This window comes from Hipposideros armiger, unplaced genomic scaffold, assembly GCF_001890085.2.
Source record: "Hipposideros armiger isolate ML-2016 unplaced genomic scaffold, ASM189008v1 scaffold_228, whole genome shotgun sequence".
NCBI lineage: Eukaryota > Metazoa > Chordata > Mammalia > Chiroptera > Hipposideridae > Hipposideros > Hipposideros armiger.
This window is the reverse complement of record NW_017731578.1, coordinates 2,141,148-2,159,833: the sequence shown is the minus strand read 5'-3', so window position 1 is coordinate 2,159,833 and position 18,686 is coordinate 2,141,148. Positions and strand designations below refer to the sequence as shown.

At 55.9% G+C, this 18,686-nt stretch overlaps 1 protein-coding gene across 1 annotated transcript in view; it reads left to right on the top strand.

Moving 5' to 3' along the window:
- Positions 1 to 18,686, top strand: part of LOC109389307 (SH3 and multiple ankyrin repeat domains protein 3-like) — a 65,034-nt gene that overhangs the window by 39,316 nt on the left and 7,032 nt on the right. The window contains exons 6-8 of the mRNA XM_019654722.1: positions 3,518 to 3,669; positions 4,621 to 4,788; positions 15,825 to 15,941. Of these exons, the coding sequence (XP_019510267.1) occupies positions 3,518 to 3,669; positions 4,621 to 4,788; positions 15,825 to 15,941 (437 nt within the window). The remainder of the gene's footprint in view (positions 1 to 3,517; positions 3,670 to 4,620; positions 4,789 to 15,824; positions 15,942 to 18,686) is intronic.

Here is an 18,686-nt window from a genome sequence, read left to right as displayed (position 1 = left end):
ATCTATCATCTACCCACCATCTATCAATCTACTACCTATTTATCATCTATCTATCTATCATCTACTTATCTATTGTCTGTCTATGTCTTATAACAGCCCAGGAGGCGATGCCTCAGTCTCCTGTAGGGACAGTGCCATCCCCAGCAGCGGGCAGGGCACTGGGTAGGCGTGTGAGTATTTGTTTCGCTTGGTCCGCATCTAGGTGAATTGAGACTGTGTCTTGTTGAAAGTCATGTCATGTGGGACTGTACCTGTCCAGGTGGGGGATGGGAACGGCCACACGTATTGACTTCATGGTTCATTTCAGAAATTACATTTTTTATTGTGAAATAATAAAGTCATCACACAGGCTTTTAAAAATACAGAAAGAAGCCATAACAAGTCAAATACAACCCATCCCTACTCGCAGTCCCTGGAGAGAGTCTTAAGTGCTCCAGCTGCCGTTTACCAAGGCTGCGCTCTGGGCCGGGCACTGTCCCAGCACAGGACACGTTCGTTCGATTCTCTCCCAGCCCCACAAGGTGTGGCTCCTACCTTTCCCCCCCTTGTCGGTGAGCAGACTGAAGCCCAGAGGGTTTAAGAAACCTGCCCGAGGTCACCCAGCCAGCCCTTCAGGAGCACAGCTGGGTTTCGCTGTCCTCAGGCACTGCCTCTCTAGGGGGAGCCGCTCACCCATGGTTTGCTCCTGGGAGCTCACGCCCACACAGGCACGCACACACTCCCACCCGAGGGCACCCAGGCCACACGATTGTGGGGTACCTCTGTGCTGCCACACTTCTGTGGCCAGCCCTCCTGCTGTGTCTGTATATCCCCACCTCACCTCCGCTCACGCTGAGAACCTTCCCGCGGTGCCTTTCCAAGCGTGGCCCGGTCACCCCCTGGAGCCAACATGGTGAGAGGGTGTGATGCCTTCAAGGTCATCTCAGAGGGTGACAGCAATTTCACCTCCCACCGGCCATGCTGCTTGAGAGAGATGCGGGCTGCTTTGAGGTTATATTTGTTGAGCTTCCAGTATATATTTTAAAACTGAAGAAACTTCAAAATGCAACAACCGAGGAATATTTTCAAAGAATTGCTGCGTCAGGTAACTTGAGTTCCCAAGCTCGTTAGAAGGGTGATCACATATTAATCAGCTGTACAGACGGTGAGCCCGCAAGGGTCCCAGGTTCTCAGGTGATTGACAGGCCTCTTCCCACCGGCCCCACGTGGGGCCTCATTGGATGTTGCTGTTCTGAACATGTGAGCTAAGCTCGGGGGCTCTCCTGACCTGACGGGTGGGTCCTAGCCAGGTCTGAAAGGCCAAGCCTGTAGTGTCATTCGAGGAGGACGTCTGGCACCCTGGAGAAAGCTGCCACGTGTCGTTAGATGGTCCTGGATGTCGCCCAAGGACTGGAGGTCCCCACCTTGCACCTAAGGCACACAGCCATTAGCCGGGTGGTCCAGTTTTCTCCATTGGGCATTGATTCGGTGGTGATTGCGTGCCCAGCACTGTCCGACAGGATGTGGCTCGGCCGAAGGGGACTGTAGTTTGGCACCTGAGGTCATGAATTTTTACCATTCGCCACTACCTCTTCCTGAGACCGTATTCTCATTATAAAATGATGTCGGCATTGTCAGCCATGAAAACAGTGTGGTATAACCTTAAAAAGAATCTCCTCTACTCCACTTAACGTTTCCACTGGCCATGTGTGGACAGGCAAATAAAAAAGAAAAACCCTAATTGTTTAGAAGGTTATTGACCTTGCCCTAAACATGCATCGTCCTAAATGTGCACAGATACTGGATTCCAGGGGGCTGATTCCTTACGCAGCCAGGAGATTGGATTTTTAAAGCACAGGTGCTGGTGGCTCCTGACCCAGCCCTCTCACACCCTTCACAGATCTTGCCCAACACCCTCCCATGGTCCTTTCACCCCAAGGGACTGAGAACCCTCCGCTGCCTTTGGACACGTGTGGCTGGGTAGCCGCTGGGGGTGGGGTCATGGTGAGGGTCTGGTGGCCCCCTCGCCTCTCTTTGGTGGGCAGGGGTCGCTCCCCATGTTTGCTTGTCTCTGCACGCCTGTCCCATCCCACTTCCACGTCTCTGCCCACGCGTGCAGCTCCTGCCATGTTCCAGGCCGGTCGTGCTACCCAGACACCCCTCGCCAGGTCATGCCTTCCCTGCCTTGATGTTTTCTGTGCAGGAAATGTCCCCACTATCACCACAGTGCCTCACTTGTCCCCAAAACTCCTATTTTTCTTTAAAATCCCTGCACGAGGGGGTCCCTCTCAGAGGCATCCAACACACGCGTGTATCGCAGCATCTGTGAGCATTCTTTGTACTTGGGGATGCAGGAGGTGTACCGTTTCCATGGGAGGCAACGCACAAACCATGTATCTCACATGTGCACTGGGACGTGTCTACACGCCACACAGCAGTTACTAGGAGCAGGCTAAGCCTCCACATCTCACCATGAAAAGTCGAGGTGCCAAGTGATTCCCACAGCAGAATTAAAAGGCACACAGAACAATGCCCATTTATGGATAAATAAATGTAGGAATTAAAAATAGATGGCAGTAGTCAATCTAAATTCACGATAAGGCTGCCTTGTGGGGGTATGTGACAGACGGTGGTCAGAGGGGACTCAGCGCCTCGCAGGTGCCCCAGTTCTGTTCTCAAAATATGCTCGAAGACGGAGCGAGTCCTTGTCAGCGTTTCTGGGGCTTGGGGACCTGCATGGTGCCCTGTGACCCTTTGCACTTTTCTGTCATGTGAAAGCCTCTCCTATTAACCACATCACAATAATACTCCTTGGTCGACAGTGGCAATGGTGGGCATGTGAGCAAGATGGAGAGAAAGGAGGGATGTAGTCTAGTACATACTGCTATCTGCAGGGACAGCCAACTATACACTGGTCCGGCGTCATCGCACAGAGTGTGGGGGTCTTTGTAACCTTTGTCCCCACCAAGGTGGCTTCATCGTACCATCCACCGGGCTCCTGCCCCACCTCGTATGCTGGGCCTTCATCCTGACCCAGCAGGATGGCTGTTCAGGTCTCTGCCCGCCCAGGGGGAGCCCTGGACGGGGCATGACGCCGTGTCTCACTCATGGTTGCAGCCCTGCAGCCCAGTCCCTGGCATCTTCCAAGATGCCAGTGAACTTTGTGAAATGCAGTGTGATGTTTCTGCCCTCACTGGTTTGCTCCTCGTGTGGGGGGAGTGCCCAGATGGCACTGCAGGGTTCTGTGCCCTGAGGGCAAAGGCAGAGGCAGCTTATGTCACTAGCCCACAAAGTAACAATGTTGAAACCCAGCCTTGGCCCCCATTTTCACTTGCACGTGACCCCACACGTCACTGCCATCGTCACTGGGGTTGCCTGGGGCATGCTAACTGCATGGACTGTTGCGTTGAACAGGCGGGCGGGGGCCGTGATACCCCAGGGGTCACTTTTAGACGTTTGGACTTGGCCCAGCGAGCCGTGTGACTTGGCTGCTTTCCCCAAGTGCTGGTTCTAAAGTGCGTGCGTTTGGGTCCCTCAGAGACCCCGCTGACCTTGGCCGCTCAGCTGGACGACTCCGTGGAGGTGATCAAAGCCCTCAGAAATGGCGGGGCTCACCTGGACTTCCGCGCCAAAGATGGGATGACGGCCCTGCACAAAGCCGCCCGAACCAGGAACCAAGTGGCCCTGAAGGTACATTCGGAGCCCGTCTGGCACGGGTGACGCCCCCTCCCCATCTGATCGCCTGCATTTCCCGCCCCATCCCCCTTTCCCATCTCACAAAAGCAACCCCAGGTGACCCCAAATCATTCCAACTGGGGTGTGGTCACATTTCAGCCAGTGCTGAAATGCCTCCTCCAGGGGAGGAGGTTGCAAACCCGGCATGGGCATGGGGCCGGCCTCGCTGCCATCACAGCCCCCGGGGCCGGTGCCAAGGCATGGATTTCACCGTCCCCTTCCTCCTGCACTGCCCTGTGTGACACCGTCCTGTGGGCCTGCTCTACCTGCCCTGGTGCTGTGTCTGTGGCGCCTCCAGATAGAAGGGCGCTGGCGCACGCCCACTCTCTCTCAGAGCCCCGGGAGGAGGGAGACGGGCCCATGGCTGCATGCTGACCCCCCGGACGGAGCTTCTCTCCAAAGGCATAGATTCTCACTTCATATCAGCTGCACCTTGTCGGGAAGGGTGTCCTTGCACATCACGTATTCATTACAACACTGGCTGGTTTCCCCTCCCTTAGGATGCACACCGGGATAGTTTTGGACCTGATTTTTAGGTTAAGTCGCACACCCTGTCTCTTTCCTACAAATGGCGTCTTTACCTCATTGCTCTCCGCGGGTATGCAGGGGACGAGGGGCCACAAGCAGGCGTGTGAGTGTCACAGGTCCACGTCTACAGTGTGTCTCCTCGTCGCCCCGAAGTCCAAGCCCATCCTGGGCGCCTGGCACTGGGTGCTGTTTCAGAAAAGTCATCTTCTGAAGTGGGGCCCTCCTTCACCCTGGGAGGCCCAGGAGAAGCGCCGGGCCCCGAGGGCTGGGTCCTCCTTGGCCTGGCGGGGAGCCACCCTCACACTTCTTTCTCGGGTGTTTCTCTCCCTGCGTAAGGGGTTGTGAGACCAGTGACCACACGTTTGGCGTTTTCTCTAGACCCTTTTAGAGCTTGGAGCCTCCCCGGATTATAAAGACAGCTACGGCCTCACGCCCCTGTATCACACGGCCATCGTCGGGGGCGACCCCTACTGCTGCGAACTGCTGCTCCATGAGCATGCCACTGTGTGCTGTAAGGACGAGAACGGCTGGCATGAGATCCACCAGGTACCGCTGTGCGCCCGCCCACGCCCCTGCTGTCACCCTTCACCCCCAGGCAGCGCGGGGCAGCCTGCATGTCAGGCCTGGTCTCCCGGCGTTTCAGTTGCCTTACGCAGAGTTCCTAAAAATATTTGAGTTAGTCACCGGCACTTAAAAACAGGGATATTCACCCAGAAATGCACATTTCTGACGTCTCTGGAGAAATTGTAAGTCTGTTGGCATTTCTGCATAGCAGCAGCCGGCTGGAGTTGTGGGGAAAACGCACCCTTCACAGGAACCATGAGCCCTCCAGGGTGCCCCTGACAAAGCAAGGGACCAGGTGCTCTCTGAGCACAGGTGACCCAGCACAAGGCCTGATTCCTGTGCGCAAGGTGCACGTTTCCAAGATCCCACCCGGCCACAGCGCGCTTAGGGGTGTGTCGCTGCAGTGTCAGCAAGAAGCAGAACCCACCTGTGGCTCAGGTGGAGAGCAGTGGGCCGGGGGCAAGGAGAGGAAATCATGTTTATGGGACAACTAGGGCAGAGGAGGGCGCAGGGAAGAAGTACCCAGGCCTCTCTCTTCTCCCTCCTTCCATTGGCTGAGCCCTGCCAGAGCCGGCCCACCAGGGAGCCCCTTAGTGCAGGCACCGAGGTCTGGGTCTCCTGGCGGAGGAGGGTGGACAGTGGGTCTGGGAGAGCAGACAGAGGCTCTGAACTATTGTCTCCATCGGCAGTGACTTCCGTCAATTCCGTCAAAATGGACAGGTATCCATGTTCCTCCACCACTGTCACCTCACGCACCTGCCCCACCTGGGAGGGGCCGTGCACCCCACCCACTTTGGTCAGAGGGCAAAAGAGCTGCTGAGAGGGGCGGCAGGTGGGCTCTGGGGGTGCAGGCAGGTCCATGCCGCCTGGCCTTTCTTGCGCTCGCTCGGTCAGTCCTGGTTCATCAGCAGCACCCCGCTGGCCTGGAGAAGACGTTCCGACCCGTGGTGTGAGCAGGGGCTCTGGGAAGCTACTCGCGGCAGCTCTGACCCTGCTCCCCAGATGGGGGCCATTGTAGGAGTGAGTGTGATGACTGCCTGTGACGTCGGCAGGGCCTCGCGCCGCCTGGCCGTGGAAGGGATCGAGTGTGCTTCGTGTGCTCAGCCTTCTCTCTGCTCTACGTCAGAGCCCGTAGCACTCATGTCCCCAGGCCCGCCCCTGTCACATTCTGGTCCCTGTGGCTGGGTGTCTGAGCTATTTCAAGTCCCCCAGCAGGTCTCCTGGCCGGCCCACCCCCCACCCCTTCCAGATGGGTTTCCTAAAACAGGGCTCTGGTCCCGTTCTTCCCCGGCTCAGAACCGCCTGGGGCTCCCCAGTGTTCGGCCCTCGGCCCCTTGCTGTGTCCTCAGGGTTTTCTCGATGGCAGCCAAAGCGCACCACTTCCTGTTTGCCAGACGGGTCTGGACTTCCCGCTTGGGTCTCTTGGCCGAAACAGTTGCTTGTCCCCAGATCGTCATGTCCTTGGTTCCTGGTTCTCTCCCACCAAGGGGACTATTGGCACGTTTGCAAAGTCCACCCAAGATGAGGGCAGCAACTGCCTGCAGCTGCTGGGCCATCACTGTCACGAATGTCATCACCATTGGCATCTTCTCGGCCGGGGATGAGCTGCTCAGGGGATGAAGGGGTCGTGGGGCCCAGGCCTCCTCAGTGACCATGGGTCTGTGTTTCACTGAAGAAGGTGCTGGAAGGCGTCTCCCCTCCCTCAGAGGGGCTGTCACCTGGCCGTCCAGCTGGAGGCCCTGGTCTGGGCAGTGGCGCTCCCGGCAGGCTGTGGACCCTGGCCTGGCCAAACTGGAGCTGGCCTCACGTGTGGCCGAGCGCCAGAGGCACCCCCAGACCCAGAAGAGGCGAAGGGGTGGAGATGCGGACCCCACAGTTGGTTCTCCATCCTCCTGGGCGAGGGCCCTGAAGTCCCCACACACCTTCCCTCTGACAGCCGCTGGGGAAGGACTGGGTCATAGAGGGACCAAAGTCACTTGGTTCTGAATTCTCACCTCGCAGTCAGATGGAGCTGAAGAACTGGACTAAGTCAGGAGACCGAGTGAGCTCAGGGAAAATTCTAGAACCCCAAGGCTTCATTCAAGGGGACGGTCTTCCACCTCCGAACGAATGCACGCTGAGGGCCCTCTGGGGAGGTGGAATTTAAGTTTTGGTTGAACTTGTCGTTTTTTGAGCACGTATGCGTTTGCAGGGTTCCCTAACTCAGACAAGAGATATTGGGCAGCCCCGCCCACCTCCGTCCCCGGCCCGTCCCTAGCCCTGTTAGAGAGCCATTATTACCAGCTCTGCGCACGTCTCCAAGGTTCTTAAAACAAAGACAAGCCCTGAGTGTATATGCTCATTTTCTCCCGCTGTTTGGATGCCTAAGGTGCTTGGCATGGGCTCTGCTCTGCGCCTTGGTCTTCCCACTTGACGTAGCCTGGAGATCGCCAGGTCTGCACGTACAGACATCGCGTCCTCCTTTATAGCTGATGGTTTGTGTGGAGTTACACCGTCCCCCTGGGCGAGGACCCTTCACCACCTGTGGGTGCTCATTCAGCCACAGATGCCGCCTACTGCGCGTGAGCACCTGCCAGGCGTGCTCAGTGTCCCGGACACTGAGGACTCAGCACTGAACACAAACACCCCTGGTGTGGGAGCCTGTACGTCCCCGTGGGGGAGCCATAAGTGAGGCAGACAGCTATAGGGACCACTGCAGGCCCGCACGCACACGTGTGCACATGGCTGTGTGTGTGCCCGTGCACGTGGCGCGGGCACAGCAGTGCTCTCATCTCTGTGAGACGGTGCTTACTGGGTGCACGCAGTGACCAGGGGGGCAGGAAAGGGGTGCCCCTGCCCGGGCGTGCCCTGCTCCTCTGCTCATCTCTGCTTGTCTCTGACTCGGCCAAGCCCATCCTCGCGGGATGACCTTGCTGAGGAAGTTGAAAGGGATGTATTTCAGGCTCTGCTGGCAGTGTCCCCAGGGGACCTCTGTGGGATGAGCGGCCCGTGGGGGACGTCCCAAGCGGCCGAGGTGACCGACTGCTGATGAGGGCAGAGGATAGCTTCCTGCGTGTGAGCTGAGAGAGGAGCGGGTGGGGCGAGGGCTCTGCGTGGTGACTTAGTATTTGTCACACTCTCTGCGAGTCCTCCCGTCTCTGGCAGTTGGGTCACCCTCCAGGTCATCAGGGCCCCACATGGGGGAGCATCGGGAGCACAGAAAGTAGGAAACCAGTTACTATGGCCCGAATCCAGCCGCAGGGTCCCTCAGACAGAGCAGATCCTGTGCCCCAACTTCCGAGAGTGGACAGAGCGCAGTTGTCCACTTGCCTCCGGCCTCAACCAGGCACACAGCCTTCACGACTGGGTTGCCTCCCACTTCCCTCATCTCATGCATGTGACAGTCGTGGTTGTGTGTGTGTGTGTGGGAGCTCCTGGCAGTCGCTTTCTGCAGTGCCGGCCCTCCATGATTCCCGGTCCCCGAGACCCCGCGCGTGGAGTGTGGCTTCAGAGCGTCCCAGCACCAATGCCACCCAGCCTCTCGGTCCCAGAGCCCCCAGCCTTGGCTCTGCTTTGGAGCTGGGAGCTCCGTAACTAACTCCCAGGTCCCCGCCTCCCCCGTTGGGATCTGTCCACCACCCTCTAGTGGTCGGTTTCTTTCGCACAAGCCTGGGAAAGCCCTTTTCCTACCAAAGAATCTCGGTTTGGCCCACGTGGAGTGACCACAGGCAAGTTCCTGCCTCCTGAGCCCTGCTGGCTGCATCTGCTGGCTGCCATGACTGTCCGTGATGTGAGGGATGCCAGATGCTTGCAAAGGCCTATAGGCAGTGCTGGCCTCCTAGAGTGTCACCCTCCCTGTTACCAAGCCAAACACTGCATTTGCACCGTCTTTTATACCCGAGAGCAGCCCTAGCGGATACTGCTTTCTCCATTTATGGGGTTAATGGGGCCCAGAGAGGGTGAGCCACTTGCCCCGGGCCACAGGGCGAGCAGTTGCTTGAGCTGGACACTCCCAGATCCTCTTACAGAAACTGACTTCTTTATCGGCCTCTCGGCTTCAAACAGAAGCGACCTCTCATACGGAAACGCACTTGGAGCAGAAGGAACTAGAAGGGCAGGCGGGGTTTGCAGGCACCCAGTGGGCTGGTTCTGCCCTTCCCTCCCAGGCAAAGCACCTTGGAGTTCTGGGGCTCCCGGGTCCCTCTTTGAGAGTCTGTCCCTCTGCCTAGCACCCTCATGGGCACCAGCTCTGTCCCAGTCCTCTGGCTCATCTTTCTAGGGACCCTGAGCAGCCACAGCCAGGTCAGCTCACAGGCGTTGCAGGCGGCTGGTCTGCTGTCCGTGGCCCAGCCTGGAGGCCATTCAGATCCAGCCCCTGCAGGCTGACGGGATGAGCGCTTTTTTGAGCTCATTCTGCAAACTATCCTAAAAGTCATTATTCAGATCACCCTAGAATTTTTTTTTTCTGATTACAAAAGAAATACCTGTGCAACATGGAAATCTTGCCAACTACAATACAAAGAAGTATAAAGAAGGAAGTAAAAACCACCCAAATGCTTTCCCGCAGCCCGAGAACTTCGAGGATTCATTTTGCATGTTTAGCTGCAAAGTAGCTTCACGCCCACCTGTTGCACCTTCCCTGCACCTAGGTTCCCACCTGAGGGACGGTGGGTCTGGTGGTCTCAGATCTGCAGGATACTGGTGGGGTCAGGCGTTCTGAGAGGACGGCCGTCCGCAGTGAGAGGACAGCTGCTTGGCAAAGGAACCAGCCTGTTTCCATGTGCCTCCGTATGCAGCTGTGCCCATGTGACCAATGGGCGCACATGGGGGTCTCGCTCCCATGTGCCCTCTGACTGTTTTGGGATAAGAAGCTCTATCCTCATGCAGCCGGTGTGTGTTCTGCGGCCCGGGGTTAAAAACACCCCTCGGCATTGCATGGGCCACCTGAGCAAGTGACTTACCCTCTCTGAGCCTGTTTGCTAATCTCTAAAGTTGGTTGGGTAATAATTTATAGCGCTCTAGAGACAGTTCAATGCAGAAAATCATGTGAGGCACTTACTCTAGCGCCTGGCATCTAGTAAGTGGGCAAAAAACTGCTGGCCACGCCCCATCACTGTCATTGGCCTCATCATAATCACCTGGCCACACCCCCGTCACTCATTGGCATCATCATAATCATCTGGCCACGCCCCATCACTGTCATTGGCATCATCTGCGCATGTCTGGCAATGTCACTAAGAAATGCTATGTGGCAGTCAGAAGGCACTTGACCAGTTTGCTCCCAGGCCTTAATGTACATCTTATTTGATTTTCACGATTCCATGAAGGGCATTTCATCATTCCATCTTAATTTTGTTACAGGTTGTTGTTTTTTATCATTTTTAAATGAGGAAGTTTTAGCTTTAAATCTAGTGACGGGCAGAGAAGGTGGCATGACTGGCCCCCTGGCCCGGGAGCATCACGACAGGCCTGGAGATGGCGTTCTTGAGGCACAGTCCATGGCTGTTGGCGTGGGGACCTTGTAGTGGACACAGGAGGCAACGTCACCTGCATCTTTACAGATGAGGACCCCAGAGCCTGAGATTCTGGGCTCCCCCGGCTTCTGGTGGAAGGAGCAGAGATTGGGAGCACCCCCCACTGGTTCTCGCTGGTGCTTTAGACCCACCCCACGCCTCCAGCAGCCGAGCCCCCACAGCCCCGGCAGTCAGAGCTGCAGGAAGGCACCGCGTCCTGCTCTGGGGATCTACCCCTCTCTGACCTGGAAGGCCAGAACCGTCTCCTCTGCCCCCACCCGCCCAGATGAGCAAGCTTCCCCTGGAAAAATGAGCGAGATCTCCTTCTTAGCCCTGGGCCTCCAGAGGGATTGAGGACCACCAAGTGCCTGCCTCTGCAATCAGTGCAGACTCTTGGGACCGAGGGACAGGAGGTCCCAGGAGGAGGGAGACGGGTGAAGACGCCGAGACCAAGATGGCGGAGACGCCACCCTTGCCCCTTCGTCAGGGCCCGTCTTCTGCTTCATTCATTCATTCGTTCATTCAAGAAACCGCTCGTGTCCAGAAACCATGTTATAAAACCCATGGGCTCCATAGGGAAAGTGGGCAGGGCGGGGCCAGAGCCTTTGATGCTGAGATACAGTTATCTCTCCTCTTCAAATTCCTTCCATCTTCTGTACGTCGCATCTCAGGCTGAACCTCATAAAGTAGTTGACCGTAACTGATGGTGTTGGTTTGTTAGGGCTGCTGTAAGCAAGTCCCGCAGCCTGGGCGGCATAACCAACAGGATTTACTGTCCCCAGGCCTGCAGGCTGTAAGTCCTTCCACTCAGAGGCCAAGGGACCCCAGAATCTCAGACTCTGGGCATGTAAATGGCCATCTTCACCCCGTGTCCTTACCTGGTCACCCCTCTGTGCCCTAATCCCCTCTTCCTTTAAGGACACTGGTCATATTGGATGGGGGCCCCACCCAGTGACCTCATTTTAACTTAATCGCCTCTCTAAAGGCCTGATCTCCAAATGCAGTCACCTTCTGGGCCCCTGGGGTTCAGAACTCTAACATATGAATTTGAATTTGGAGGCAACACCATTGAACGGATAACACCGATGAAAACAGAACTAGCCACTTTCTGGTTTGATCTGCAGTCCACACACTCACGTTTTCCCAGCTCCCCAGTCGGCCGCAGCAAGACCAAAGCCCGCCTCTGAAAACCACAGGACCCAGGGCCAAGGGGGCAGCCAGCGGCATGGGTGAGGCAAGGTGTATTTGCATGAACTTGGGCAAGAGCTTGTCTCCGTCTTGATGGGCAGCGCACTTCCTGACGAAGTAGAGCTGAAACGCTGTGGACGTTGTTTTCTGACTGTTTGGCTGTGATAGTTCCAGCTCACAGCATAAGCACACGCTGAAGGAGACATGCCCCAGTGTGCTGTGGACCTCGGTAATTGTGCGTGTGGCATGGAACCACGCAGAGGCGTTTGCTGCCCGTTTTCAATGCAGCGAGGTCTGGGTCACTGCGGTTGCACAGCACAACCTCAGGGGGCGCTGCTCCACTTGCTGTGAATTTAGGCTTGTAGCTTTATTACCGCAGGTGTCCAGCAGGTGGCAGTAAAGTGCTTGAAGGAAGGCGCACCCTCTCCCCTAATTTACACCAAATTGTGTGGTTGGCTAATGATGGGGACGATGCTCTTCTTGGTTGGGGTGAACCCCAAATCTCACGGGAGCCATTTCCTAATACGCCTGCCCTGGAGATTTTCAGGCTGTAGATGTGGGGTGCTGCCCCACCCACGTGCATTTTCTAGAAGACATCTCAGGAAAAAGGTTAAGCTACGCGAGTTTAAGGGGCGCTGTCTTGTCTTACATTCTAGTTACTCTGATCTCTGTCTCCCAATGGCCAGAAACCACACACCCTTTCAAAAAAAAAATAGGAAGAAGGGTTAGCCTGGCTTATCTTGGAGGAGGACAGCTGTCTGGCCTTGGTAAGCTTAGAGACGTCTGTGTCAAGTCAGTAGTATTGTAATTTATTTTTATGCATCGTGACTATTTCCATTTGAAACTTACAGAAGAGCGGTGAGTGCAGAGAACTCTCACAGACCCCTCGCTCAGAGACCGCGTGTGAGTTTCGCCAGTTGTCCCGAGAATGGCCCTTAAGCTAAAAGGATCCAGTCTGGGCTGCCTCACGGAACCCTTCCACCTGGGAGCGGTCATCCGTCTTCTCTTGATGCTCGCGGGGCCCTTTTGTGATGATGGGCAGTCATCGGGGAGATTGTCTCCCAGTGTGGGTGTGTCCCCCGTTTCCTCCTGATGAGCTCCAGGGTGTGCATTGTGGCAGGAATGTCATGGAAACGACTGCGTTCCTGGCATTGTGTCCTGCCAGGCGGCACATGGTGACCGTTTGCCGGTGACTGCTGATGTTCCCTCTCCTGTCCCTAACATGCTTCCTCCTTCCGCTTGGTAATTAGTATTCGTGGGATCTGTGAGCCTATACCATTCCTTTCCTCGCCCCCTCCCAACTGCTCGTTGAGCCCTTGCTGTCTCTGAAGGAATGAATGAATGAATGAATGCATGAATGAATGAGTTGCTAGCTGGGGATCTCTCCTCCCATCCTTGCTTCTACCCTTGTTAGCTTTCTGTTCTCAGGAAGAGCTTCTCTTCTCGTTTATTCCCTCATTTGTTTACTGACAGCACTGTGGCCTCGTGGTCATGATCTGTTACCACTGTCCCACCGTGGCCAATGGGACCCCCTTCAGGATGGCGCCTTTTCCCTCTGGACACGCCCCCATTAGTTTTTGAGCGCTCCCTCTGGCCCGTCCTCTTTTCCTGTCTCTGCCCTGGAGTCCGCCATTTCTCCACGGAGCCTGGTTCTCTCGAATAGAGAACGGTATTCAGCATCCAAGATCCGGGCACTCGGTGTGCTCACTGCCGCGGGGCTGTTGCTGATCCCAGGCCCGCTCGGGAGGGAGAGTTGGGGACGTATGCCCACGTGCACGTCAGTGTGCACACATGGCTTCATTTTTACTTCTCTGTTGACAGCCATGCTTTCATAGCGACGCCTCCCACCACCGTCCAGTGCCCTAGCATCCGTCCTAGGCTTCCCTGGCACCATATTTGTAACAGCGAGAAGCCGGCTTCCACCTTCCTCCTTCTATTTGCTTGTTGCTCAGCCCCCCCCCCCATGCAGCCGGACTGGTCTGACCATCACCTCCTGGGTGTCCCCCTCTGCAGCCCCAGTGATTTGTGTTACGCTTTAGCACCTGTCTGACTTTTCTGGTTTTGTTTGTTTTACGACAATAGTCCTGGAGAAAGAACAGCGTGGGATAGGAGCCGTCTGTCTCAAACCCTCTGCTCAGAGTTAATGGCTCTATTCCATCTCTTCCCGTTGATCACATTGTGACCCTTAGTGAGGAATGACACCATCCCACTGGCATGAAGTAAAACCTCATAAATTTAGATGAACTGGGGGGAGGGGACTAATGAGTCTCGGTTGATTGTTCAGCGTTTTTATGGCAAAGCGGGTCCCTTCTTTACTGACTACAGAACAATTAAATTAAGCTGTAACCAAGTCTTGCCCCTGAGCGAGCTGTCCCTTTGGGGGAGAGTGGATTAGCCAGGGCTCCTTGATTTCAGGAACAAAAATCCCAACGCAAACCGGTTGAAGGGGAAAATATAAAAAAAATGATTCCTGGTCTTTATGTCCTGAAAAGTCCAGGTGCAGTTGAAGCTTAGAGGGGCTGGAACAATGTCTTCTTAGCCACACGAGTGGGCGTGTGTCTGTCTGTCTGTCTGTCTTTCTCATTCCCTCCCACCCCCACTTTTTTTGCTTCCTCCCCCTCCCCCCGCATCCCCTGCGGGTGGCTCTGCTGGCTCTGAGATTCTGTAATTTTCCTGCTGGCCATCCTGGGAGAAAGAGAGAACTTTGCCTTGCTAATAGTTTTGACACGTGTTCCAGCCTCGGGTCTTCACACACCCTCGGGGGCCCGTGGGCACCCCCAGACCTTGCCTGTGGCCAGGAGATGGGATATGCTGATTGCTGAGGCCCCTGTCGGGTGCCCGCCCACTGCAGGGGTGGTGTGGGGTGGGCCCCCTCTTAGGCCTCTGAGAGGGGAGCTGGGCGGCCCCAAAGGAAAATGTAGGCACTGTTGTCCCAAGAAGGGAGGAACGCTGGGGGCTGGGCAGGTACAAGTGACATTATTTGCAGTAATGATCTGCTTCATAGATTAATGAGATAATTTTACAGGAGGCATAGCATTGTAAGTGGATGCTTCTCAGGTTTTCTCCCCCTTAAACTAATCCAATTAATGGTTTCAATGACTTTCATGTCATCCATCCACACTGTTAATTGGTGAGATATAGCGCTTTCTCGTAGGTTGTGCAAAGGTGGACTTCCTTAGTCTGTCTCAGTGACCAGAAACGCTGATTAGTGAGCTCTTTTCTTCCTCTGATATAGTGCAGCCGGCCCTCATCCCCGCAGTGGCCAGCCCTCCCCACTGGGGGCCGACCCCACTGTCAGTGTGGGAAGTGTTTGGTCAGGAACACTGTTCCGTGGCCTTTCGTGTCTCCCAGTCCAGGTTGTTACTCCGACATGTGGACAGGGGGTCTCATGCCTTCAGTTCTGCCCATCGCTGGCCTTTCCCGAGGTGCCCAGGAAGTGTGGGTGGGTGGACAGGGGTTAGTCGGCTACTCCTTGCAGCCCAGGGCCAAGTGTGGCCCCATCACAGAGCAGCATGCGCTGGCCACCTGCTGGAGCTGGACAGCAGCCCCCCATCATCACTGGGGGGCTCCTTGCCCCCTGTGAGCTGGGGTGGGGCGTGGCTGTCCGGCTGCTGAGCCTCACTTGATGCCCGAGTTCCTTATCTCATGTGATTCTCATAAGCACTCTGCAAGCCTCCATTTACACATAAAGACATAGGTTCGGAATGAAAGTTCTAGAAAATGGGTCCAGATCTGTTTGGCCCCTGAGCTCTGTCGGTTCATAAAAAACATGTCACCCCTAGAAGGGCTCGGAGAGGGGACAGTTATACTGCCTCAGGGGTGGGTTCTGTCTTAAAGCTTTGGGGGCTGCCCTTTGCCCTGATGAGGACAGCTGGGGGTCTCCTCCCTGGACACAGCGGGGGTGTGCACCCCTCCTGGCTGTTTTCATGCCTCCTCCTGGGGGAGGGGGTGGGGGCAAGCCAGGTGTGCAATGGAGCTGCCAGGTTTGCATTTCATGGGGCTGCCCGCTGAGACCATGGGAGAGGTACGCCGTGTTTCTGGGCTCCAGTGAAATGGACAGAAGGAATGTGAGGGTCCCTCCACACACCCCTTGGTGAACAGCTGATTGCAAGTCCTCAAGCCTGTCAGAAGCCCCATGTCCCCATCCCCGGCCCCCAAGGGGACTCTAGCGGCCCCCTCGAGGCTCTGGGTGAGGCGGCGATGTGTTTGGGGCCCTGGCTCAGAGCGGTGGGAGGGCTGGTCGGCTGCCCCATGGGGCTCCAGGTTCGCTGCCGAGTGCCAGGGGGAGCTTGTGTGTCCCGTGTGGGTCCCAGGTCACAGTGTGGATTCCTGTCTCAGGCCTGCAGGTACGGACACGTGCAGCACCTGGAGCACCTGCTGTTCTACGGGGCCGATATGGGGGCGCAGAACGCCTCGGGGAACACTGCGCTGCACATCTGTGCCCTCTACAACCAGGTGAGCCTCCTGGGCACGCGCCCCCACACCCTCCATCCCGCATGGGCAGAGCGGGGCGGGTGTCCGTGTCCTTGGTGCTCAAGGTCATGTTAAGTCCTGCACATCACTGTGGAAGGCCTTCTCTGCCCCTTCTTTCTTTTATCCTTTTTCTCTCATTTCAAGGAACTCAAGTCTGGAGGGCAGTGAGGTGTGGACGTTATACTGAGCAGAATGGGGCTGGCGGGTTCCACCACATGGGCAATAGGAGATCATAGATTAGGGTGTTTGGTGGGGGCCCCAAGCTGTGTCCACTTTGCTTGTCCTCTCTCTGCCATCAGCATTACCTTCCCAGTCTGAAGTGAAAATTCTCTCTTAGGGTGAAATCTCCAGCCTTTGCCTAAACCCAAATCCTTTTCCTGCTCACTCCATGCCTCCCCCCGCCCCCGCCACCCCGCCCCACAGCCCAGGCCCCTCCAGCCACTCTGAAGTCCTACATGGCTTCTAGCTATTAAACCCTCCTGGATTCTTTGCCATGGAAAACTCCTACACATCCTTCAAGACCCAGTTCGGAAACTCCACCCTCAGTGAACCCTCCCTTAATGAGCCCTTGATAGAGTTAGCTGTATTTTTCACTCTGCAGAGCTTTGCACGACGGGCAGGGTGAACTGCCCAGGACCAGGCCATTATCACGCCTGATCTGCTTTCCCTGCTGGTGTCCCCTATCGCCTTGGACCCCCGTTCTCAGGGGCATAAACTGACATCTTTCAGGGTCGCCCTGTGCCTGGCACAGGAGGGCAGCTTAGCGGGGTGGGGTTGTGGTAGCATTCCAGCTGGGCTGCAAGCAGCATCTGGGGGGCTGCTGCCTCCCTCCTTGTGGAAGCACATCCATGCAATCGCACGCAGCTGGGGCGCGAGCTGGCTCCACGGCATTCAGACATGAATGGCTCCACGAGCTTGGAGACACCTTGCCTGGCTGCCCCAGGAAAGCGCACGTTGTGAGGCTTGGCTGTGGCTGGAAAAACATCTGTGCCAACATGTGCTTCTTAATTACTGTCTGAGAGGAGAAAAACAGCTCTTAATTTTCCCCAGTAGATTTCAAGCATATTTTATCATGAAAAAAACCAGAACAGAATAAACATGTTTTCTGTCACTTGAAATAATTGTGGACAAGATGGTCCTTGAAAGCGTTGGTGTTGTTTTTATTAGAAAAGGTTAAAACACTTTGCTAGTCTGTATCCTGAGTTGTTAATGAGGCTGGGTTTGACGAGTGTCACCCTGCCTGCTCCAGGTCTGTCCCCACCCTGCCCCGGGGCTGCCGGCTCCAGGAGGACCCAGAGCTGACCAGGCTCTCAGGAAACCCCCTCCTGCATGGGCCTTAGGTTAGAAGAGGGGCCAGCAAACTCTTCCTGTAAAGGGCCACACAGACTTTGCCACAGCCATTCCACTCTGCCATTGAAAATATGTAGGCGAATGAGCATGGCTGTGTGCCAATAAAACTTTATTTACAAAACAGGCAGTGGACCGATTCAGTCTGTGGGCCATAATTTGCCAAACCTGGGCATAGAGGCTGCATCTATTCCCTCTCTAGACCTAAGTTTTAGACAAACCCCCCACTCCAGGGCTGAACCACCAGTGTGCCTCGGGGGAGTGGGGAGCTCTGTATGTGCGTGCGAGCTGGGATGCTGGGACCCAGGGTTCTGGGATCACCGGGGCAGCTCCAGCTCCAGGACGTGTGACCCTCCTCTGCAGCACAGGTAGAAATGCCTTAGGGGTACCACCTGCTTGGACGCCTGCCTTGCATGACCTCCCGTGGGCCATTGTGGAGGGTCATGGACTTGGGCTTAGGGGCCCCACAGCCCCTTGACGCCCTGTCCAGTTGGGAGCTCAGTGAGTATTCTGAGCCCCAGCCCCGTGAGTGCCTCGTGCCCCTCCCTGGAAGGCGAGTGTGGTCTTCATCCTCCTCCCTCAGGCCCTCCCCTAACAGTTGGGTGGTGTCACTGATGCAGTGACAGAAGCCCGTCTAGACGGCGTCTTGGTGTGACTGAGAGAGGCACCTGCTCCAGGCGCTCTTGCTGACTGTCCGGGAGGCATGGAGGTCCCCAGCCTTCATCTGGCCACCTGCACACCCTACCCAACCCAAGCTCTGTCCTCCCTGTCACCAGGGTACAGAGCTCCTCACGGTACCTGTGTCCTCTCTTCTATGCACGTGATGTGCATGGCTGCGTCAGGCCAGGCTCAGTGCAGACAAAACAGACCACTCTGCAATTCTAAGCAGAAAGGCGTAATACAGGCCACTCTGGGGAACCATGTTGAGAAATAGACTGGCCCAGGGGTGGGGGCTTTGTGCCTTTGAGTCAGGACAGGGTCTGTGGCAGACCGCGTTCCATTTGGTTTAAATCATTACCTTGCTGTGCTGTCTTGGGCAGCCTACTATTTCTCTGGGACTCTGAATTCCCTCATCTGTAACATGGGGATAATTATGCCTAACTAAGCTATGAGGCTTAAAGTAGGAAACAAACATAGTATGCCTGGCACACAGTAGATGCTTAGTAAACAGTGGCTGTAATAGTGGCAGTGATGGTGATGATGGTGATGGTGATGGTGATAATGGTGGTGGTGATGTGGTGATGATGGTGGTGATGGTGATGGTGATGGTGATGGTGATGGTGGTGATGGTGATGGTGATAATGGTGGTGGTGATGTGGTGATGATGGTGGTGATGATGGTGGTGATGGTGATGGTGATGATGGTGATGGTGATGGTGAT